The sequence below is a fragment of the Mustela erminea genome, chromosome 10 (assembly GCF_009829155.1).
Source record: "Mustela erminea isolate mMusErm1 chromosome 10, mMusErm1.Pri, whole genome shotgun sequence".
Taxonomy (NCBI): domain Eukaryota; kingdom Metazoa; phylum Chordata; class Mammalia; order Carnivora; family Mustelidae; genus Mustela; species Mustela erminea.
This window is the reverse complement of record NC_045623.1, coordinates 75,930,258-75,952,823: the sequence shown is the minus strand read 5'-3', so window position 1 is coordinate 75,952,823 and position 22,566 is coordinate 75,930,258. Positions and strand designations below refer to the sequence as shown.

The 22,566-nt window shown below is 49.8% G+C and overlaps 2 protein-coding genes across 19 annotated transcripts in view; both read left to right on the top strand.

Annotated features, from left to right (window-relative positions):
• The window catches only part of KDM4A (lysine demethylase 4A), a 45,038-nt gene extending 31,946 nt beyond the window's left edge, over positions 1-13,092 (top strand). For 2 of the 6 annotated variants that reach the window (XM_032303231.1, XM_032303230.1), the window contains exons 14-22: positions 238-442; positions 906-982; positions 1,675-1,730; positions 3,369-3,477; positions 3,813-3,998; positions 7,236-7,406; positions 10,719-10,838; positions 11,105-11,197; positions 11,778-11,918. In XM_032303231.1, the coding sequence (XP_032159122.1) occupies positions 238-442; positions 906-982; positions 1,675-1,730; positions 3,369-3,477; positions 3,813-3,998; positions 7,236-7,406; positions 10,719-10,838; positions 11,105-11,197; positions 11,778-11,918 (1,158 nt within the window). Of the gene's footprint in view, positions 1-237; positions 443-905; positions 983-1,674; positions 1,731-3,368; positions 3,478-3,812; positions 3,999-7,235; positions 7,407-10,718; positions 10,839-11,104; positions 11,232-11,262 lie in introns of all 6 variants that reach the window. The other 4 variants (XM_032303232.1, XM_032303235.1, XM_032303234.1 and 1 more) reach the window with 4 other exon arrangements.
• A 113-nt stretch (positions 13,093-13,205) lies between these two features.
• Positions 13,206-22,566, top strand: part of ST3GAL3 (ST3 beta-galactoside alpha-2,3-sialyltransferase 3) — a 194,873-nt gene continuing 185,512 nt past the window's right edge. For 2 of the 13 annotated variants that reach the window (XM_032303249.1, XM_032303248.1), the window contains exon 1: positions 13,206-15,569. In XM_032303249.1, the coding sequence (XP_032159140.1) occupies positions 15,026-15,569 (544 nt within the window). In that variant the 5' untranslated portion in view covers positions 13,206-15,025. Of the gene's footprint in view, positions 15,570-20,327; positions 20,535-22,566 lie in introns of those variants that run through there. The other 11 variants (XM_032303238.1, XM_032303240.1, XM_032303242.1 and 8 more) reach the window with 7 other exon arrangements.

Genomic DNA, 22,566 nt, shown 5'->3' with positions numbered 1-22,566 from the left:
CCTCACTCCCTTTACTCAGTTATCCCCAGGGGCCTCTGTTTGATGCTGCTGTGAGAAATTGAATTTGAGTCATCAGAGGTAACTTCAATTAGCAGCTCTGGGATAATGGCTGTGCACCCGGGAGCCATAGCTAGAGTCCTGCCAGTAAGAGAGGCAGCTTTCTGCTGACAGAGCAGGTGGAAAGCTGGGAACATGGGCGCGTGTTCGCTGAGGGATGCACTTGCTCTCTGTCCTTAGGTCGAGTTTGGAGGCCTTAGTCAGAGCTGTGGAAACACTTCAGCTCTAGCTGTCCAGAAGCAGAGGACCAAGCCATTGATTCCAGAAATGTGTTTTACCTCCACTGGCTGCAGCACGGACATCAACCTTTCTACCCCTTACCTTGAGGAGGACGGCACCAGCCTTCTCGTTTCCTGCAAGAAGTGCAGTGTCCGCGTCCATGCCAGTGAGTGCCTTGCCTGTCGCCTGCGACCTGACCCAGGCGCCTGGGCTTCCTCAGTGCTGGTCTCACCCCATATTGGCCTCCCTCCAATCTGCCAGTGGCCTCCCCAGGCCCTCAACTGCAGATTGCTCTTGTGTTGTTGGGAGTTTGCTGCTGATGGACTTGAAATTGCACTGACTTCGGGGTCTACTTTGTGCTGTTCACTGGGCCTCAGATACCAGGAGGTGATTAGTCTGTGCTGCTCCCTACGTGTTTAAACCAGGCAGTGCACAGTCTCTGTCTTTTCGAGACTTTGGGCCACGGAGCTGTATGGGTGAACCCTTGGGTCCCGGACTCTAGAATTCAGGGGTTTTTCTGTAAGATTTGGTTGCAGCTTTCACACTGGTAGTGTATGGAAAGGAGTTGCAGGTGTACATTCTCACCCTGGCCTCTGGGTTTAATTTGCTCATCTTGATGTCCTTGTTAGGTTGTTACGGGGTACCCCCTGCAAAGGCTTCTGAAGACTGGATGTGTTCTCGGTGTTCAGCTAATGCCCTGGAGGAGGTGAGTGGTCCACACTGTTTCATCTTCCCTGTGACCCTTGGCTTTGCTCAGGGCCGGGCTTTTTCATGTGGACTTCCTATCTCCGGCAGTCTACACAGTGTGCCTGGTACACAGTGATGGCAAAGAGGGCAGATTGTCAGAATAAATCTCCAGGACAGCGTGGCTGCCGCCCATCTGTGGTGGGCCATGGATGGGGTCTGGAAGCTGTGTCAGCTACATTGTGTCCAGACCCTGTAGAGGTCCTCCTGAGGACCAGTTGTAAGCCACTTAAAAGAATCTTGCTATTGGGTTGGGGCATCAAAAGGGGCTCATGGTTCTTTTGGTAGCTTTCTTGTCATCAGCCCCTGCCCCGGAACCTAGAAGTACCCCATGTAGGAGGCAGGCAGAGCCCTGTAATGCCTGCAGTTTGAGCAGAGTGTTCTTGGTGACTGCTTCCAGTTATAATTAGCAGAAACAGCGAAGAGGATTATGTTGAGTCAAGCGAATACTTGGTGTACTTTAGCCCTTGGTGGTCTCCCTGTCTTCCTGTAGGGCAGTTCTGCTTACATGGACTGTGTAGGCGAGGCCCCACATGCTGGTAAGCCGCTTTCTTATGTGGTGGCTGCAGTTACCCAAAGGAGGCCAAGGAGAGAGCAGATTGGATATTAATAACTTGGTGGTAACCCCCCTTCCTCCCCCTCCCTTCTTGGCAGGATTGCTGTTTGTGCTCATTACGAGGGGGAGCCCTACAGAGAGCCAATGATGACAGGTGAGTTTCCGAGCGGTGGCTCTGATGCTCTGGTCCGGAGCAGCGTGCAGAGAGGCACTGGGAGGGCAGTGGCTGTTCGTCACAGTGACTGATGGAGGGTTTGGGAAGCACATCATTGGAGCTGGAATAGCGTCGCCAAGACTGATTTTAAAAACGGGATGCCCAGGGGAGCCAAGCAGCCTTAGACCTTTCCGATCTAGCTTCTCCTCTGAGGAGGAGATGTAAGTGATGTCTTCCTTGCAAGGAGCCAAGACAGACTCAGAGGTTTGGAGAGCCCGCATAGGTGATACAGAGGCTCCAGGGGCTGGAAGTGAGGACAGTTACTTTATCGTAGCTGGGGCTGGTGTAGAGGTGGCTATAGCCAGGGGCTTGTGAGCACTTGTCCACAGGCAACACACCCTGGCTTAGACGTACTCTTGAAGGAGGGTGCATGTCCTTTGGGAGCAGAATGGGACGTGGAGGAGAGCTCAGCCTTGCCTACCTCATGTGGAGTACGATCCACAGTCTGGGCATCATTGCTGGCAGGCAGCAGCCTTTCACCGAGCTGAGCCTTTGTGCCTGGTCTCCGCATATGTGTTCGGAGGTAGAAGCGTGAGGCGGATGAAGGGCTTGCTCTGCAAAAGCTGGCTGAGTTGGGTGTGCCCACAGTGGGCAGCCAGTGGTGAGTATCCTCCTTCCAGCTCCTGTCCCGTGGGGACTGGAGCCCTGCTGCAGTGCAAGAGCCTCCCCCACCCTTCGTGCCATTCCAGGTAGACGACTCTTCTCCTTGCCGCTTCCACGCCTTTAAAGACACTTGTTGCCATTTTTTAAGGCCACCGTGTTCCTCATGGTTGTGAGAGAGCACTGTTGCAGGTTCTTCCTTACTTGGAGTAAAGTGGCTCTGCTTGAGCCCCCCGCCTTCCTCATATATTTCTGATTCTGCCCTTGTGGGGCCGCGCCCAGCCAATCTGCTCTAGCTGCCTTGCACAGAAGCCCCACTATGTGTGGTAGGTTTCCACCGGGCCTGGTTTCAGGGGCTCTCATCATGGTGCACGTCAGTTTCTCAGAATGCCCAGAACAGTAACTCTCCCAGGGGGTTCATTGAACAGAGCTATCAGAGTAAGGCCTGGGCCAGACCTTAACAAGTGAGGGTGCTGTGGATGAAGGGAGCAGAGGGAGAGGTTATCTCAGCCCCGGGGAAGAGTTTGGGTAAAGGCCTAGAGGGGAGATCTATGGCTACTGGCAGACAGGGCACCCGGGGAGACATTTTGAGATATTACCACCCTGCTTCTGTGGTAAAAGAAGTCTTTATAGAGCTCTCAGATTTGTTTTCACTCCCTGAAACCTGCCGCACTCAATCAGCTCTGGTTGTACTCATTTTGCAGCAGACTGGGAATGAATCTGTGGTGTGAGAAGCACAACCCTGGGCTAACCGAGGGCGGTTTGCTGGGGACCCATCCCCTTACTCAGTATGGAGACACTCCTGGTTTTTACCTTGCTGGGCCTGGGGACCTTGCAGGTGGAAGTAAGAGGCCATCTTGGGTCAGGGACGGAGAACTGTGGGCAGGCCCACTCGCTCTTGACTCTTGATAGATTTGATGAGGAGGCCGCAGGGCCTTGGAGCCAGAGGTGACTGAGGTAGCCTTTGCCTTTTGGCAGGTGGGTCCACGTGTCTTGTGCTGTGGCAATTTTGGAAGCAAGGTTTGTCAACATTGCCGAAAGAAGTCCAGTGGATGTGAGCAAAATTCCCCTGCCCCGCTTCAAACTGGTAAGGAAGAGATGGGTTTGGGGACTCTGTCCGTCATTGCCCCATTTACACGTCTCTGGGTGGAGAGACAACAGTCCTGAGGGCAGCCTTTCCTCCGCGTGACCCAGTGTTCCTCTTTTACCCTTGGTTTTGGTCAGAGGCTCTGAGTCACCGTATGGTTAAAACTGTTTCATGAGAACACACATGTTCAGATGGGAGTTTGGAAGAGGTGTGTGTGTCCTCTTCTTTTGGGAGGAAGGTTGCTCATTGGGCTCTGTGCATCTGGGCTGGGGAACGGCAGAGGAGACAGCACTGGTAGCTCCTGGAGTCCCTGGCTTGCCTCCCTTATGTTGTAGAAATGTGTCTTCTGTAAGAAGCGGAGGAAAAGGACCGCCGGCTGCTGTGTGCAGTGTTCTCACGGCCGCTGCCCGACCGCCTTCCACGTGAGCTGCGCCCAGGCTGCGGGGGTGGTGATGCAGCCCGACGACTGGCCTTTTGTCGTCTTCATTACCTGCTTTCGGCACAAGATCCCCAGTCTGGAGGTGAGGGAGGATGCTGGTCTGCAATCCTCTTACCTGTCTCTAGGATCGTTTTCTCTGCAGGCTGTCCATTAATTGTGTTGGCAAGTATGCTCTCTGGTATTCTGCCTTGTGGAGAGTGCCGGTGAGGAAGGGACAAAGAGGTGGCCCCAGTTCATCTCTGCTCCCTGCCTGGCACCAGACTGCTTGTGGTTGGGTCCTTGTGATTATCTGTGTACTTGTTTGCCACTCCTCCTCGAGGGGCCCTAGCTGCTGCTGCCTTTCTTTTCTTTCTTTCTTTCTTTTTTTTTTAAAGATTTATTTATTTATTTATTTATTTGACACAGAAAGAGATCACAAGTAGGCGGAGAGGCAGGCAGAGAGAGAGGACGAAGCAGGCTCCCTGCTGAGCAGAGAGCCCAATGCAGGACTCGATCCCAGGACCCTGAGATCATGACCTGAAGGCCGAGGCTTAACCCACTGAGCCACCCAGGCGCCCCTGGGCCCTGGCTTCTTAATGGGAGCGCTCCTGTTCCCTAACACCATGTCCAGGACACAGCGGGGGCTTGGCAGATAGTGTGAACTGGAGGAGAGACCTCAGAGGACTTAGCTCTTAATGAGCATACGGTAGAGATTTTTGTGCTTCTCTAAATAGTGAAACTTGGAGAAAATTACATGTCATCCCAGCTAGACAAGTTATGAGAGGGTTTGGGTAGAAGGTGGCAGTTGAAGTGGGACTTCAGCGGAGGTAGGAGTTGGGGCGCCTGTGTGTCTCAGGGGGTTAAGCCTCTGCCTTTGGCTTGGGTCATGATCCCAGGGTCCTGGGATCGAGCCCTGCATCGGGCTCTCTGCTCATCAGGGAGTCTGCTTCCCCCTCTCTCTCTGCCTGCCTTTCTGCCTACTTGTGATCTCTCTCTCTGTTAAATAAATAACTAAAATCTTTAAAAGAAAAAAAAAAAAAGGAAGTAGGAATTGTGAGAGGGAGGGCTTTTGGGCCTCAGAAGCAGAGCGAACACGTGTGGGAGAACAGACACGTATGACTCGTTCTGGGAATGTGGCTGGGCTGGCGGTTGAGGCCCTGGACTGCCCTTCTTGGGAGTTTGAGTTCTTTTTTGCTAGATGAGAACTTTTCAAAAATTATGATTTTGAGCCATATTTCATAACAGTTACTCTGGTAGTGGATTCAGAGGCCCAAAGAATAAGAATTTGAGACAGGGAGACTGGTTAGTCTGGGAGTGGAGTGAGGTCTGCAGTGGGAACACACCAGGTAGAGCTTTGGGGTCACATCTCACTGGGGAGTCCTATAATGGGTGGAATTGACGGTTTGTTGACCATCCTGGAGAGGAGAACATGGGGAAAGGGGTGAAGGAGTGTGAATTGGAAAGAGCTCAAATTCCCTGAAAGATGGGGAGAGTGCAAAAATGATGCTATTAACTGTCACCAAAACTGATTCAGAGTAGGGCTTCCAAGGGAAAGGGGGAGAGGGGGGAAAAAGAGGGTAGGACCTTTGACTTTGGGATCATTTCTGGAGAATTCTGATGGAGCCACCAGCAGGCAGCTGCTTTAACTAAGACAGTGAAGTTTTGGATCTCACCAGTTTTTAACAGGGTAGTTCAGTCCAGTTGCCATTAAAAACTGGGCCCTGGAGATTCCTAATATAAGGAACAGATGGCAGAGCAGAAGCCAGTGAAAGTAGCTGAGGAAGTACAGACAGAGCCGGTGGGGAGAGATGGGGGGCTGTGTGCTCTGGGGCGGGAAGCTCTGGTGTCATGTTCATCGGTGCCCCACGCTGCGGAGTCGCCATGGGGTCTTGCGGTCAGGAGCTGGACTGTAGTTGGGGGAGTTAGAGTTGAATAAGATAGGCCGCGATAAAGCCTGTCAGCAGTACAGTGAGCACGGTAGTGCAGGACACAAGATACTGGTCTGGAGGAGCAAACCCGTCACTACCATGTGGCATCATGGCAGAGGACTTACTGGCTGACTGGATTCTTTTTCATAAAGATCTTTCACTGAGCACAAGAGACGATCAGGTGGGTGAGGGGCTCAGTAAGAGGGAAGCTAGTCTTTGTGAGGGAGAGACTGGAGGGGCGGTGGGTGAGGTTGCGCTGAGCCTTCATGGCTCAGGGGGCAGGAGTTTGGTTATGGAGGCAGGACAGTGACTTGGGCATTGCCATTGGCTCTCCATATCCTTAAATTGGCAGCTGTAGACTCCTGGTGCTGTGAGAAAAGGGGGGGACCGTCGAGTACTTCTTTCACTCTTTCACCCTTCAAATACTGACTGAGCCCCTCTTACGTGTCAGGCTCCCGTGTGGGTGCTGGGAGTGTCCAGTGAACCAGGCAAAACCGAGCCTGTCCTGCTACATGTAGTCGAAAAACTGGGAGAGACGTGTAAACGTACAGTGTATCTGATGGGGAGGAGTGTGGTGGATGAAAACATAGCAGGATAAGGGGAGTGGAGGAGGCATAGTAAGCCACAGTGTCCATAGGTTGACACTGGGATGTGACGGGGCTGGTGTGCAGCTGACTGGGGAACAACATTTCTGGTCAAGGGGCCCCGCAGGGCTAAGATTGAGCTGTGGGCCTGTTCAGCACACATGCTGAGGGTTCAGCAAGGCCACCATTGTGACAGAGCACAGTGCTTGGGGAACTCAGGGGGCAGTAGTTGGAGAGGATGCCACCAGATGCTCTGGGATCCCATTTGCATCAAGGGCAAGTTCAGAATAAGAGCCAGCAGGGCTAAAGTGGGGAGTCCCTGGTCACATGCAGCTGAGGACCTCTGGGGGACCTTGACTGTTGTGCTGTAGCCCTGAGGCTAGAGCTCGTGCTGAGATGAGCGTGGAGCAGTGTCTGGGGCCCTGGGCTCGGGTCTCCTGAGGAGTGTCCACCCTGTTGTGTCTGAGCTGTGTGCAGGAGTGGGTGCGGGAGTAGGTCTGTGTCTGGCAGCAGTAGGGAAGTGACAAAGGTTTCTTCTGGGAGACAGTCTGGGGTAAGGGAACTAGGCGGGCGGTGTAAGACAGTATGGACCGGGAATTTAGGAGCTGCTGCATTTATGGAGGAGAACGGGATGATAGTGTTTCATAGAATCCCTGTAGAGGTGTGGGTATCTGAAAAGTCCGGGTCCACCTGCCACCCTTAGTCCTTTTTACGTTTTCATTTCCGTGCTCGTCTCTCCCTGGGAAAGAAAAACCAATTGATCTTGGTTCCCATTTTCCAGTCCTGTCAACTGGATGTGGGAGTAACCTCCGCCTCTGTTTTTCCCAGCGTGCCAAGGGGGCCTTGCAGAGCATCACCGCCGGCCAGAAGGTCATTAGCAAGCACAAGAATGGGCGCTTCTACCAGTGTGAGGTGGTCAGGCTCACCACCGAGACCTTCTATGAAGTTAACTTTGATGATGGTTCCTTCAGCGACAATCTCTATCCCGAGGACATAGTGGTAATGACTGTGAGGAGCTGCTTGGGTGGTCTGGGTTGAGGGTGTTTCTGGGTCTGGCTGACAGATTGACTGTGTGCCTGCTTGCCATCTTTAGCCAGGCCTGAAGTTCCATCAGTCTTTCCCTGAACAGAAAGGAGCGTTTGTGTTGGTCTTTCCTCATCAAGAAAATTGTGTGCTGCTGGGCTACCCTGTTCCGTCTAGAAGCTCACAGGAATCTTTGTTTTCTGCTGTACTTTGTACTTTGCTTCTTCAGTCTAAGCCAGCCTTGCAAGGGGCTGTAAGGCCATGCAAGAGCGCAGGTAGTGGTATTGGCAGGGGGCCAATACCAGCTCATTTACTTATCAGTAGCTGTGTGATTTTGGAGAATTAGCCAACTCTCTTTCCTGTCTGGTCCCTCTTAGTAGACATGGAATTTGGTTTGGTTCTTTTTTTTATTTTTTATTTTTTTTAAAGATTTTATTTTTTATTTATTTGACAGAGAAATCACAAGTAGGCAGAGAGGCAGGCAGAGAGAGGGGGAAGCAGGCTCCCTGCGGAGCGGAGATCCTGATGTGGGGGGCTCGATCTCAGGACCCTGAGATCATGACCTGGGCTGAAGGCAGAGGCCTAACTCACTGAGCCACCCAGGCGCCCCTTGATTTGGTTCTTTATAGGTGACGACTTCCGGGCCAAGTCGGAACTACTTAGGAGCTATCCCTGGCCTGCTTAAGTTATTGACACCCGACACCCACACTTCTAGGTTTCCTGGCTCAGTATTGAGGACTTAGTTCAAGTTTCCCTTATCCTTACTCTGCCTTTTCGTATGTTAGACTGAGCACCAAGGTAGAGGGATGAAGCCACTTCTGCCTTTAACAAATCTAGTATTCCCCACCTTTATACTGCATTAGCAACCTAGTTGCTAAAACCACATTCATTAGTTACAAGGTAGACTTGAGTCACAGTAAAGATGGTGTTAATAGTATCTGTGGTAGTAGAATAGGTGTAACTTACCAAGCTTTTCTAATCTATCAGGCGCTATACTAAATGCTTTATGGCAGGTGTCTATCTCACTTTTCATACCAGTTCTGAAAAGCTGGTGGGGGTATCTCTAATTTACAAATCTGTGATCTCAGGACTCTGTTTTCTGAAAGTTACTGAGGACCCCACAGGTTTTTTTTTTTTTTTTTTGTGGGTAGTGTCTTTTGGCGTTTATTGGAAATTAAAATGGAGATAACTAATTTAAAATATATATATTTTTTTAATGGGGTGTCTTGGTGGCTCAGTTGGTTAAGCATCTGCCTTCGGCTCAGGTCATGATCCCAGCGTGCTGGGATCAAGCCCCACATTGGGCTTCCTGCTCAGTGGGGAGCCTGCTTCTCCCTCTGCCTCTGCTGCTCCCTCTACTTACGCTGTCTCTTTCTCTGTCAAATAAATAAATAAAATCTTTTTTAAAATAAATAAAATCTTAAAACAATCTGGGTTTTTTAATTGAAAAATAGCCATTTTAAAGCAATATTAGAGGGAGGAATTCCATTTTTCTACAATTCTGCAAATCTCCTTATTCTTTTAAGATTTTTATTTATTTATAAGTAATTTTTACACCCAACATGGGGCTCAAACTCATGACCTTGAGATTGAGTCACATGCTCTACTGGCTGAGCCAGCCAGGCACCCCAGATTCTGCAAATCTCTTTAATGTTGTATCTTCATTCATTCCGTTGTAATGTATTGTTTTGGTTAAAATATATGAAGAAAATTCAGCCTCACGGGGGAGGAGTGTTTTAATCACCTTTCACACCATTGTGATTATTCTTTGGGTACTACACCAAAAGTCAATGAGGAGTGGCTTCTTAAAAGTTAGTTGCAGGGTGGAATCTGAAAGTAGGTCAGTGAACTTATATTAAAATCCACTGGCTTATGTTGCACTGAGAATGAATCTTTACTTAAGCCTAATTTTGTAACATCATACATTGGGTATTTAGAAAGTACTCCCGCATTAGACTATGAAGATCTTCCAAATGTTAATTTTTTTTTAAGATTTTATTTATGTATTTGACAGAGATCACAAGTAGGCAGAGAGGCAGGCAGAGAGAGAGAGAGAGAGATTGGAGGCAACAGGCTCCTTGCTGAGCAGAGTCCAATGCGAGGCTCGATCCCAGGACCCTGGGATCACGACTTGAGCCGAAGGTAGAGGTTTTAACCCCCTGAGCCACCCAGGCGCCCCTAAATGTTAAATTTTTATTATACAGTATCAAAAACCACATTTATTAGTATAACTGCTCAGAAATATATTTATTTAAAAAAATTTTTTTTTTTTAAAATTTAAGTAATCTCCATACCCAACATGGGGCTTGAATCCATGACTCCAAGATCAAGAGTCGCATGCTCTACCTGGTGCCCCTCAGAAATAACTTCAAATTTGGCAAAGCTTCAAGCTTAGTATGGTGATACAACTTCCCTGGAGTTCTAATTTTTCTAAAAGCTTAAGTTTTATTATTGGCAGTACTATGACTTCTTTTCCTTGAAGTGACAAGCTTATTTCACTCATTTCCAAGAGGATGTCTGCCAGTACTCAAGTCTGAATAACCGTAGTTTGTCAGCCAGTTTTTCAAATAGAGCCAGTGCTCCATGAAAAAAGCAGCTCACAGGTTGGTTACACAGCGCTTTTCCTCAAGATAACCATTGTTCTTCAGCAGTTAGCCAAAGTGTCCGCCTCTGAGTGCTCACATGTACTCAAGGACTAAAATTTGACAAAGCAAGTTTTTCTGCTTCATCAAGAGACATTGTTGGGTGAAACCAGGAATTTTTCCTTTTTTTTTTCCCTCCCTCCTAAATTATGAGCGCACAGTGGTGAGGAATACGATAACAACTGCTGATGCTCACAGCCGGTGCCTTGTGCTGAGGAACAAGCTGTTTTACCTGATAGAGCTTTTACACCATAGCTGCAAAGGTCAACTCAGAGAAAGAGGCTAATTTTTTTTATACTCTGAAATCCTCATTTTAGTATTTCTTCAGGGCAGAGCTCTGTCCTCTGATCTTTAGCAGGACGGTTAAAAGATTGTGAGAAGGATTCTTGATCTTGGCACTGTGTTTATTAAGTTTACTGGAAGCTTACTCTGGCTGCCCTTTTCTGTCACCTCAGAGCGTCGGGAGTAGAGATACGGGGCTGACTTGGACTCAGCAGGCAGCTCTTTAACTTGTATCTCTCAGCTCAGTGAGAGCCTGACTTGCTTGGGCAGACATCTGAGCAGGAATTTGTCCTGGTTCCTTCTTCCCTAAGTAGATGGTGATGAGGGATCTTCCTTTCACTCTTCTTACTTACTGTTCCCTCAGAGTCAGGACTGTCTCCAGTTGGGTCCTCCCGCTGAAGGAGAGGTGGTCCAAGTGAGATGGACAGATGGCCAAGTCTACGGAGCCAAATTTGTGGCCTCCCACCCCATCCAGATGTACCAGGTAGCCAAAGGTTTTTTTTGGGGGGCTGGGGAATACTTGATTGATTCGGTGTTTCCTCTGAGGGGAGCTCTAGGGAGAGCTCACCTGTTAGTAACCTTTTCAGAGTGTGCGGCTGCCCTGTGTCCTGTCTGCCAGAAGCGGCTTCATTTTGGTAGTCCTTTTTTCAGTGTTCTGGATCCTTCCTGTGATGGCAGGAAATTGCCACTGTGCACAGCGGACCAGGGAGTCAGGGATATCACAGCCAAAGGTCTTTGTTTACTTGGTAGGTGGAGTTTGAGGATGGCTCACAGCTTGTGGTTAAGAGAGATGACGTGTACACGCTGGATGAAGAGCTTCCTAAGAGGGTCAAATCCAGACTGGTGAGTGTGCCTGCTGTGTGCCCTTGACTGGCGAGTGTGGCTTCCGTGTGCCCTGTACTGGTGAGCCTGTTTTCTGTGTGCCCTTGACTGGCTAGTGTACTTTCTGTGTACCCTTGACTGGTGAGCCTGTTTTCTATGTGCCCTTGACTGGTGAGTGTGCCTTCCGTGTGCCTTTGACTGGTGAGCGTGTTTTCTTTGTACCCTTGACTAGTGAGTGTACTTTCTGTGTACCCTTGACTGGTGAGCCTGTTTTCTATGTGCCCTTGACTGGTGAGTGTGCCTTCCGTGTGCCTTTGACTGGTGAGCGTGTTTTCTTTGTACCCTTGACTGGTGAGTGTACTTTCTGTGTACCCTTGACTGGTGAGCATGATTTCTGTGTGCCATGACTGGTGAGCATGTTTTCTATGTGTCCTTGACTGGTGAGTGTGTTTTCTGTATGCCATTGACTGGTGAGTGTGCTTTCTGTGTGCCCTTGGCTCCCATCTGGGAGGGAGCGAACAAAGCAAGGGTGTGTCCTTTTGTTCTTTCCTCTGGGTGGTTGGCTGCAGAGTGCTCATTTGGCTTGCTTATTCTTCTGTAGTCTGTAGCCTCCGACATGCGCTTCAATGAGATTTTCACAGAGAAGGAGGTTAAGCAGGAAAAGAAACGGCAACGAGTGATCAACTCAAGATACCGGGAGGATTACATCGAGCCTGCACTATACCGAGCCATCATGGAGTAGGTGCTTCTGGGGGCCAGCAGGTGCCCAGCCATCAAGGCGACAGCACTGGGGTTCCACAGCACAGCAGACACTTGGAACTGTGAAGTCTCTGCAAGTGAAGTTGTAAAATGAAAAGGAATGGAATAACCGACCCCATCATCCTCTCACGCCCCCGTTCCCCGTCGCATTCCGCTGTAGTGAAAGGACAGCCTTTCTTGGACATGTGGCAGCAGCCGCCTATCTCCCCGCTGAAGGGCTGAGCACTGAAATGCGGGGCTGCACTGGCCCTGGTCTACAGTGGGGTCGACTGTGCTGGCCGGGCTGGTTGCCTAGGACTTAGCTTCCTAACAGTCACCTGCACCAATGAGGCCGAGGTGCTGGTGCTTACTCCCTCCCCCTTTTGTATTTAAGTGTGTGTATGTGTGCGCGCGCACGTGTGTGTGTGAGTGTGTGTGTGTGTGTGTGTGTTTGGTTGGACCAGCTTCTGCCAGCCCCTGGCCTTTACTTTTTTCCTTGCCTGTCCAGGGCAACAAAATGTGAAATTCTGCCCTCAGTTGAGCTGAGTAAAGGCTCTTGGGGGTTGGCTGGAGATGGAGTGTGGCATCTGTCTGTCCCTGGAACTGCCTCGAGAGAGTGCTGGCAAAGCTGCAGTATCGAGATGTCACAGAGTTAATGCCTCCTCTTCGTCCTGTCTTGGAGGAGAAGACTGGGGGTAACATGGGTGTGTGCCTGTTCATGCTAGGCACAGAGCCTCTGTGGCATAGTATTAGAGGGTATGGCTGGGGAATACCCTGAAGGGGGTTCTTAACAATGGAAGCAGGCAGAGCCTGGTGGGTGATTCTGTCAACAGAAAATTGCAATCATGCAGGGGCTGGGAGGGTTAAGATGAATTGGGGCCATTGGAGACCAGGGGCAGGTTTAGACATGTCCCTGGTCTGGGGGTGGGAGGGAGCTGATTTGGGGGTGGGGGTGGGAATGGAGGGCAACACTGAAGGGGTTAAACAGGTTTTTGCTCCTCATGAATTTGTTTGCCTGGGCCCAGGATTGGAGGGCTTCACACCTATACCCTGTGTATACAAGAATCAGATTTATAATACTTCCCTGTTTTTTGTTACGTATGAACGCTATAAACCAAATTATTTTGAAAACTGGTGCATCACCTTGTCCTTAGCAATAAAATGTGTTGAGCAGAGGATTGGTTGTGTCTGCCCCAAGGAGCCAGAGTGGCCCAGGGTCAGGCTGGGGGTGTATCTAGTCATAAATTCTGGAGCAGGGCCAGGTATTTTAAAGTTGTTTTTTTTTTTTTTTTTAAATATCTATTTATTTGACAGAAAGGCAGCGTGAGAGGGAATACATGCAGTGGGAGTGGGCAAGGGAGAAGCAGACTCCCCACTGAGCAGGGAACCCAATGCGGGGCTCAATCCCAGGACCCTGGGATCATGACCTGAACCCAAGGCAGGTGTTCAACGACTGAGCCACCCAGGTGCCCCCAGGGCCAGGTATTTTAAGAAGACTCAGGCAGGACCAGGAAGCTGTCCTAAAAGTGATGGGTCCCTTGTCAAGGTCTGGTCCTGTGGCTATGTGCTAGACCAGGCAAGATGACAGACACATGGGAGGCAGAGGCACTTGTGGCTCTGAGCACCTTGTTTTGTTTCCTTTGCGTTAGGGATGGGAAGGAGGGAATGGAAGACCAGACCACTTTCACAGTCAAACAGGGTTTGGTCTCTCACTTCTGCTACACTTGATTATCTTCACCGAGCTGGTCCAATTTAATACCATGTGTTCCATGCAAACTGTGGAACCAGCCTAACAGTGTTTTAAGGGACTCGGCCCCCAGTGGGATCCAGTGGGGTCTTGAAGCTACTTTGAGCTGTCTGTAGTTGGTGAGAAACTTCCCCTGGAGGATCCAGTCCCTTTGGTGAGTTCCTGGGGTATAGGTGGTTGAGGATGGAGCAGGAGCAGGGCAAGGAGGCGCCAGTGACTATGAGCCAGACTGCTCCAGCTGGTCCTTGGATGACCAGGCACTTGTTTCATGGCCTGTCTAGGTGCTAGGGAGGCTTGGGTCAGCTCAGCCATTCTCAGTGCTGCTTTATATCCCAGGGCTTGGGACGCGGTCGCTACATGGTGTCTGATTGTGGAGGGGAAGGGAGGAACTGCAGGTTTCAAAGAAAGTTTTCTATGACAACTCCCTCCTGGGGCCAAGAAAGGGAAGCTGAATTTTTTGTCCCAACATCCAACAATTCATTTGGGAGAGGAGGTGGGACTGGTCTTAATGGATTGCTGAGCCCTGGGAGCACATATCTTTGAAGGGAAGGAACACACTTCTCTAGACTTGGCAGGGTCCCAGACCCTCCTACCTCTCACGGACCCCCACCATCTCCATCCCCATTCCTGCTGAAGGACCTGCAGGGCTGAGGTGCCTGGTCTAACCCCAGCAAAGCTCTTAGCAGCTGAGCTTTCTAGACATTATGCACCTTGGATTTTGGCTTAAGTAATAACTCCGGGGAAACCGAAGTTTAAAGAGGGAATGAAACTTGCTCAAATCCTACAGAACAGGCCTCTTCCTCCTTGCCTGCCAGTGCAGTCAGGCCCAGGCTGTAGAGGATGGATTCCAGGGAAGCCTTTTTGTCAGGGCAAACAGCCCTCCTTTCCTAAGGTGGCATCTCTGGGATGGCAACCAAGGATCACAGCCCGACAGTACCTTCTCCCTTCTGTCCATCCCATCGGTGGTGGTAAACGTTTCAAATGGTGCTCCAGGTGCATATGCTGGTGTTCAGGGGCGGGAATGACTGTAGGGTGGGAGAGAGCTGGGACCTCGGGAGCTGCAGGGCGAGTGGTCCTGTGCACGGACTAAACATTTTCTGCCACACTGAAATGGGCAATACAGCAGGGAACCCTGTTTCCGTATATACCACAGGATAGGGCAGGGTCACCCAGCCCGTAGAGGCTGCCAAACCTTGGGCCTCAGGGAGCCCACCAGCGGCGCTCAGCCAGGCATCCGGCGGCAGCTGCGGCCCTTGTGGAATGACGGTGGCCAGCCTGCATCTGCGCCCGGGCGGCCGCCGGCCCTTCGCGCGCCTGCGAGGAAACAGACTCCCGAGGAGCTGGGTCACGCCCGCGGGCATCAGATGTTCTTTCTCCCGGCCAAGAAGCCGGGGGAGGAGAATTGCTCCAGGCGGCGGATGTGCCCCGGAAAACTGAGGCGAGATGTCCCCGCTGACCTGCAGGCCGGGCCGCCTCAGCCGGACGCTGCTCCGCACCTCCCGCAGCCCGGGTCCCCGCGGAGGGTGGGGTGGGCGGGTCGGGAAACTGGGGGTGCCCGTGCCTATTGGGTCTCCGTGAGCTTGCGCTCGCCCGCTGCCGCAGCGCAGCTCTGCATTGGTCAGCCCGGCGCCCCGCCCGGCTCCCGCGGCCCCATTGGCCGCGGATGCCCGACCCCCGGCGAGGGCGCTGAGGCGGAGAGCGGGATTGGTGGTCGCAGCGTCCCCGGGTCGCGGCCGCGCGCTCCGCCCGCCGCTGCGTCCCCACTATGGCGGCGCCCATGCAGCCCACCGCGTCGTGGGCGCCCGCCGGGGTCCCCCGCGGCTGTTGCGGCCGCCTGCGCCCTGGCCTTCGCCTTCCCGCCCGCGTCGGGCCGGGCGCCGCCTCCCCGCTGCCTCCCTCTCCGCTGCGGTAAGGGCCAGTCGTGCGCGCGTCGGGGCGCGGCAGCCACCGCAGTAACGGTGGCCGCGCCACCCCTCCCCTCCCCCGCCGCCCCTGGTCCCGGCGGGCGCGGAGTCAGCCCTCTCGCGCTGGGGAAGGGAGGGTGGGGGCACGGCCTAGTTGCGACCCCCACCCCCGAGCAATGAGGTCCGGCTTGGACTAGGGGCCCGGGCTCGGACTGCGGGCCCCGGGCCCCGGGCTACTTCGTCCGGGAAGGTGGGGCGGACAGCCAGGCCCCGGGGGAGGACGGCTGGACCCGGGCCGCGCTGTGTGAGGTCACCTGCGTGCGAGACCCCTCAGCGCTGCGCATCTTGGCACAGAGGAGGAACGGGCGAGCGGGACTCCGCTGTGGAAAGAAAAGTCCAGGGAAAGCTTGAGCGGGAATCTGCCGCGCATTGGGTAGCGGTTGTCATTGCTTACCGCTTTCCTGGCAGCCAGACATTCGGGGGACCGGGTCAGTTTGATAGGCAAAGGACGCCTTTCTGGCTTCCTTTCCTTCTGGCACTACTCGCCATAGTTAATTCGGGAATCTTGCTTGCAAGACGAAATATCTTCGTGATGAGAGCAGGTTTGGGGAGGATGGTATCCCACGAATGTTTTGGGTTTCTTTTTGCCACTGTTCATTTTTAAGATTCCTTATTAAACTTCATTTCTGTTTTCGCTTCCCTCACAAACGAGGGAGGAGTGGAACGCGTGAACTAAATCAAAGTAGTTAATTGAGAGAGGGAGAGAGAGAGAGAGAGACCAATGAAAGCGGCTGTTATTTTGTAAAACCTGGGAACTTGTTTTGTGGGTGTAATTTGAGTTGTCTATACTAGTTGAACTTGAAGGTAAAATAAAATCACTTATTAGGTTCCTGGAAGTAAAGTAGTCCTCATGGAAAATTAGGCTATCTCTAAGTCAAAATCACCTTGGAATGATGATCGTTGAACTGTTTGGTATACCTTCAAGTCAAAAAGATTAAAAGGAAGCCGGCACAAAAATTTATGACCAAACTGTGTTTTCAGATCACCTCTTAAGGCAGTAACAGCTCCTACGAAGAAAGATTTTTCACTCTAGGATATCTTGAAGTATTAAGTGATGAATCTCACTGTTTTGAACGTCTACGTGTGTAGTCATGGTTAAATAAAAGTAGATTATTAAAGAGGGAATAAGACGTGCATGTTCTTAGAGTATTGACTTTGGATCATCAGTAGTGTCTCATGAATACATATTATTTGCAAGTCAGTAAGAATTGGGGGGGGGGGACTGAAGACCTGTAATGTAAGAGACTTGTTCTGATTAGCCTAAGAGATAGTTGTGGGAAAATAGGGCACACAGGACACTGATAACTGGTCATATTGCCTCTAGAATTCCTAGACAGTAGGTAGGAGAATCTGAGAAGAGAAGAAACCCATATATTTGAGAAAGGTTTCACAGGGAAGCTGACGCTTGCCTTAAGCCACAACTGGGTAAGCCTGGGGCATGAAGAATAAGAAGACGGGAAGATACAAGAAAGGATGGTCAGGGGGCAGGGGAGAACCGGAAATGCTCATAGGTGATTCCAGGAGGTTCTTGTTAGAGAAACTGGGAGGTAAGTTTGTATCAAAAAGGTAGGTGGGTGGCATCAGATGGAGAAGTAACTTTGTCTCAGGCAGAGCAAAGGATAAAAAGGTAGAAGCATGTAACTCCAGCTAGCCTTTAGAAAAATAGACAGTAGCACTTTGTTCATTCTTGTCACTTTTCTGATTAATCCCAGCTGTGTGTACCGACAGTCCTTTTGACTACTGAGATCGAGGACTGGGGACTCTAGATGCCTTCTTGCCTTCCTTCTCTCCCCTTGTGTTCACTTTGTTGCCAGGTCTTGCAGCTAGACTCCCCACTGTTTTTGTCATCTGCTGCTTTCTATTTCTGCTGTCATCAGGCTTATTTGGGGTCATTGATACCATGACATTGAGTTATTGTAGAAACCCCCCCCAAACACCACCCCCCCCCCCCCCAATCTATGCTGTGTACTCCTCTCTCACTTCCAGGTATCTCACTTCCCTAGTCAAGACTTTCAACAGCTCCCCGTTGTCTGTTGAATTAAGCACAGAACAGACTGGCACAGGCACTATGGTAAATTCATTTCTTGTATTCCCTTAGATTTTGTTATTTTTTCCAGGTCAGTAGAAGTGTTTGCTCCCTGTGCTTTGCTGTTTGTGTTTCATATCTTTGTTTATGTTGCTTTTTCTATCTTAAATGACCCCCTTGAATCTCTAATTGTTGGTTCTTACCCATGTTCAGGGCCATGTGCTATGGAACGTCCTCTGTGAAACTCCCTGTACTTTTCTTCCCATCTAGATGGGACTTGTCTCTCCTTTAAAACATTTTATGTTGACAACTGTGCCAAAAATGCAGACTCTAGCAGGCCATCTGATTTTGCTACCTCCTGAGGGCACTATAAAACTCCCATAGATGGGAGTTTTATATGCTCTGAACTTGTTCAGAGCATAGACAGTCTTCATAATCTAATACAGTGTTTCGTACATAGTAGGTACTTGACAAGCTTGGTTTTTTGTTTGTTTTTTTTTAAGATTTATTTATTTATTTGAGAGAGAGATATTGAGTGTGCATGAGAAGGGAGAGGGTCAGAGTGAGAAGCAGGCTCCCTCCTGAGCAGGGAGTCCAATGTGGGACTCCATCCAGGGACTCCAGGATCATGACCTGAGCCGAAGGCAGTTGCTTAATCAACTGAGCCACCCAGCTGCCCCCAAAACAATTTTTTTTCAAAGATTTTATTTATTTATTTGACAGAGACACAGTGAGAGAGGGAACACAAACAGGGGGAGTGGGAGAAGGAGAAGCAGGCTTCCTGATGAGCAGGAAATCCAACAAGGGGCTTGATCCCAGGACCCTGAGATCGTGACCTGAGCCAAAGGCAGATGCTTAACCACTCAGCCACCCAGGCACCCCCTGAAAATAAAATCTTAAAAAAAAAGAGATCTGATGATCTGATGTATTGATCTGGAGGGCTTGGATTAGGCTGCATTAACAAAAATCCATTAAGACTTAAGTGGCTTAACAGAACAAAAGCGGATTTCTCACTAGCATGAGTGCCCAGGGAACTGTGCTCCTCACAGTCACTCAGGGACCCAGGCTGATGGAAACTCCATCCGAACATGGTGTTTCAATGATCATTTTGATCTGAGTGAAAGATGGTGGCTAGGGGGCATGGTCCCTGGATGGCACATGTCACTTTCGTTCACATTTCATCCCCTAAGACAAGACACATGGCCAAACCTAACTTTAAAGAAGAGCAGGGAGGGGCACTTGAGTGGCTCAGTTGGTTAAATGTCCAACTCTTGATTTCAGCTCAGATCATGCATGATCTCAGGGTCATGGGGTTGAGCCCCGCATTGGGCTCTGTGCTCAGCATAGGGTCTGCTTGTCCCTCTCCCTCAGCTCCTCCCCTACGCATGCTGTCTCTCTCTCAAACAATAAATAAATAAAATCTTAAAAAAAAAAAAAAAAAAAAAGAGCAGGGAATTGCAACCTTAGCATGTGCCTGGGAAGCAAAGAGCCAGATCTAATTGGTGGGCAGCAGGAAGGACTAACGCATCTTTTATGAAAACTGACTAAGTAACCCAGGCGCCCTGAGATTTCACTTTTGATAAAGAATAGAAGCATAGGGTGTTTGTTGGAGCCGTGGTGCAGGAGACAAGATCTGGGTTGAAATCTTGTTTCCGCCACTAATTGTCTGACATTGACCAAGTGTCTTCTTGAGCCTGACATTATCAGTAAAATACGCAGGGTGAATCAGTAGAGTTGGTTTATGTAAAGCGCTTTGCATAATACCTGGTTCAGACTAAGCAGTTGTGTTCATGAGTATCACCACCAGCAGCAGCAGGATTTGAAAAAACTTTTGAGCAAACCTAGGAATGTAAGTAGACGGCTTCCCTCAAATTTTCCTACCTTTTTTTCCCTGTCCTTGGATAGCATTCTTTTTTTTTTTTTAAAGAATATTTATTTATTTATTTGACAGACAGAGATCACAAGTAGGCAGAGAGGCAGGCAGAGAGGGAGAGAGATTTTTTTTTTTAAAGAATATTTATTTATTTATTTGACAGACAGAGATCACAAGTAGGCAGAGAGGCAGGCAGAGAGGGAGAGAGAAGCAGGCTCCCCACTGAGCAAAGAACCTGATGCCGGTCTTGATCCCAGGACCCTGAGATCATGACCTGAGCCGAAGGCAGAGGCTTAACCCACTGAGCCACCCAGGCGCCCCCTTGAATAGCATTCTTACCATATCTTTCTTATTTTCCCATTTGTCATATTTTATTTTACTTAGTTGTATGCATGTCTGTGTCCACCATCACACAAGGCACTCCAGTCACCTATTAACTGAGCAGGTGCTGTTAGGGGCTTGTGCTGTTTATAGTGGCCTCAGTAATGTCACTCAGGGAGCAAAAATCAGCTTTTGTTCTGCTCTGTTTTCAGCACTAGCAAGGCCCTGTGCTAGGTCATGGCATTGTAAGTTAAGAAAGGGATGGCACTGGCCTAAAGGAGCCTATAGTCTGGTAGGACCAGAAGCCAGTAAGCTGGCAGTTAAAATACATTGTCACAAGGACTGTGTTTGAGGGTCCCTTGGGATCTCCAAAATGAGACCTGCTATCACACTGGGAGTATAAATAACAGTTTTCTAGAAAGGTTCACACCTAACCTGGGTCTTAAAGAATCGCTGGCTATTAGCTTGGTGGATGTGGGTTTCAAAGGCTTTCTGACAGGAAATGATGTGTGTAATGGCCTAGAAACATGAGCGAGTGTCCTCGCTCAGGCTACATCCTGAGGACACTTGAGTGGCAGGAGAGAGAAGGGGTGTGTGGAGGCTGCGAAAGGCACCTTGCGAAGGCTTTTTGAGTTCAGGAGTCAGAGCTTTATCCTGCAGAGGAGTAGGAGCCACTGAAGGATTTGAAGGTAGGAAATCAGCTTTGTTCCTTAGGAGGGTCACTGCGTGTGGAGGAGGCGGAGCAGCGGGTGCCCCGTTTCCCTGACAGGGGAAGTTCTGGGGTTTGCAGCCATGGTCCCATGCCCTGCTACACAAGAGTCATAGAATGTTCATGTCTGGGGAGAGATAAGAGTGAGGTGAATGGAGGGAGGGCACCAGATAGACAGGGGCCGTGATGAGAGTGGGGCCTTGGGGTCCTTCCTGGGGGTGGAGGACAGCACCCTCTCCAGGGGTCTGCACACCAGGATTTCCATCCTGGTTTCCCTGGTTTCTGCAGCATGACCTTGGGCAAGCTGCAGAACCCCTTGTGTCTTGTTGGTTTCCAAATCTGTGAAACGGGGTAAAAAATCCCTACCTTGCAAGGTTGCCGCTCTGGGGATACAAGCAGAGAGGAAGCCCGGCACTATTAGATGACGCAAGGGACCTCCTGTGATAAAAATAACAGTTTTAGGATTTCTAATGTTTAGAATATTACCGGGTTCGTGGTAGGTTCTCCTCAGCCTTCAGTCCCACTGCCTGGAGATAGCCACCGCCCACACTATGGTTTTATTTCTACATCTTAAGTGATTGGTGAGTGCTGGTCTGGGAGTGGTAGGCATGGGGGATTTTTCGGAGATCTAGAAGGGAAGCATCGATACGGATAGCACACCGACGTAAACATTCTTTAAATGCCAACAGATTATATATGGCTCTTCAGCTGCTCCCGTCCCCACCCGGAAGCCATGAGTGCACAAGGGCACACGGGCACATACTCCTGCCCGGGTTTTGCTCCGATGTGCACACTGCATGTACGGCTGGAGCACGTGCTGCTTTGGCCTGTCGTCATTGACTGTGTCCCCCTGAAGTTTTGCTCCTCTACAGTCTTCTTCTGAGCATGGTTTTAAAGATGATAATGGGGCTTGAATCAGACTTGTTTTCCATTAGGTTCCTTCTTGGTCATCCCCACTGATGGGAGTTCCTCCCCTCCAAGCTCTTGTGCAACTTAATTTACTTTACTCTGATTAAATGTCACCTACTGTCTTCTTGTCTTACCATTATTCATTATTTGTCTACATGTCAGTGCCTTTCTCCTTTTCCTTGATATCAGTTTTTCTTACAAAATCACAGAAAGATGGCATTATATATTTTTGACATGACTTTTAAAACCCCACTGAAGCCTTTTTTTTTTTTTAAAGATTTTATTTATTTATTTGACAGAGAGAGAGAAATCATAAGCAGGCAGAGAGGCAGGCAGAGAGAGGGGGGGAAGCAGGCTTTCCACTGAGCAGAGAGCCTGAGGTGAGGCTCTACCCCAGGACCCTGGGATCATGATCTGAGCTGAAGGCAGAGGCTTAACCCATTGAGCCACCCAGGTGCCCCACCCACTGAAACCTTTTGTTTGAAATATGTTGAGTGGGTCAAAAAATTCTATGACTGGGGCACCTGGCTGGCTCCGTTGGTGGAATGTGTGATCTTTGATTTGTGGGTCATGAGTTTGAGCCCCATTTTGCATATAGAGATTACTTAAAAATTTTTATTAAAAACAAACAAATTTGGGACCCCTGGGTGGCTCAGTCAGTTAAGTATCTGCCTTCGGCTCAGGTCATGATCCTGGGGTCCTGGGATCGAGTCCTGCATCGGGCCCCCTGCTCTGTGAAGAACCTGCTTCTCTCTCTCCTTCTCTGTCCCCCACACCCCGGCTTGAGCTCTCACTCTCTTTGTCTGTGTCAAATATATAAATAAAACCTTTAAAAAATTATTTAAAAAAAGGAAAAGAAAATTCCATTGTTTAGTTTTTAAATTAATTAATTAGTTAATTAATATAAGTAATCTCTACGCCCACTATGGGGCTCAAACTCACTGCCCGAGATCAAGAGTCACATGTTCTTTGGACTGAGCCAGCCAGGTGCTCCACCACTGAGATTTGATTTGATTATTTTTATTTTTATTTTTTTTAAAGATTTTACTTATTTCTCTGACAAAGATCACAAGTAGGCAGAGAGGCAGGCAGAGAGAGAGGGG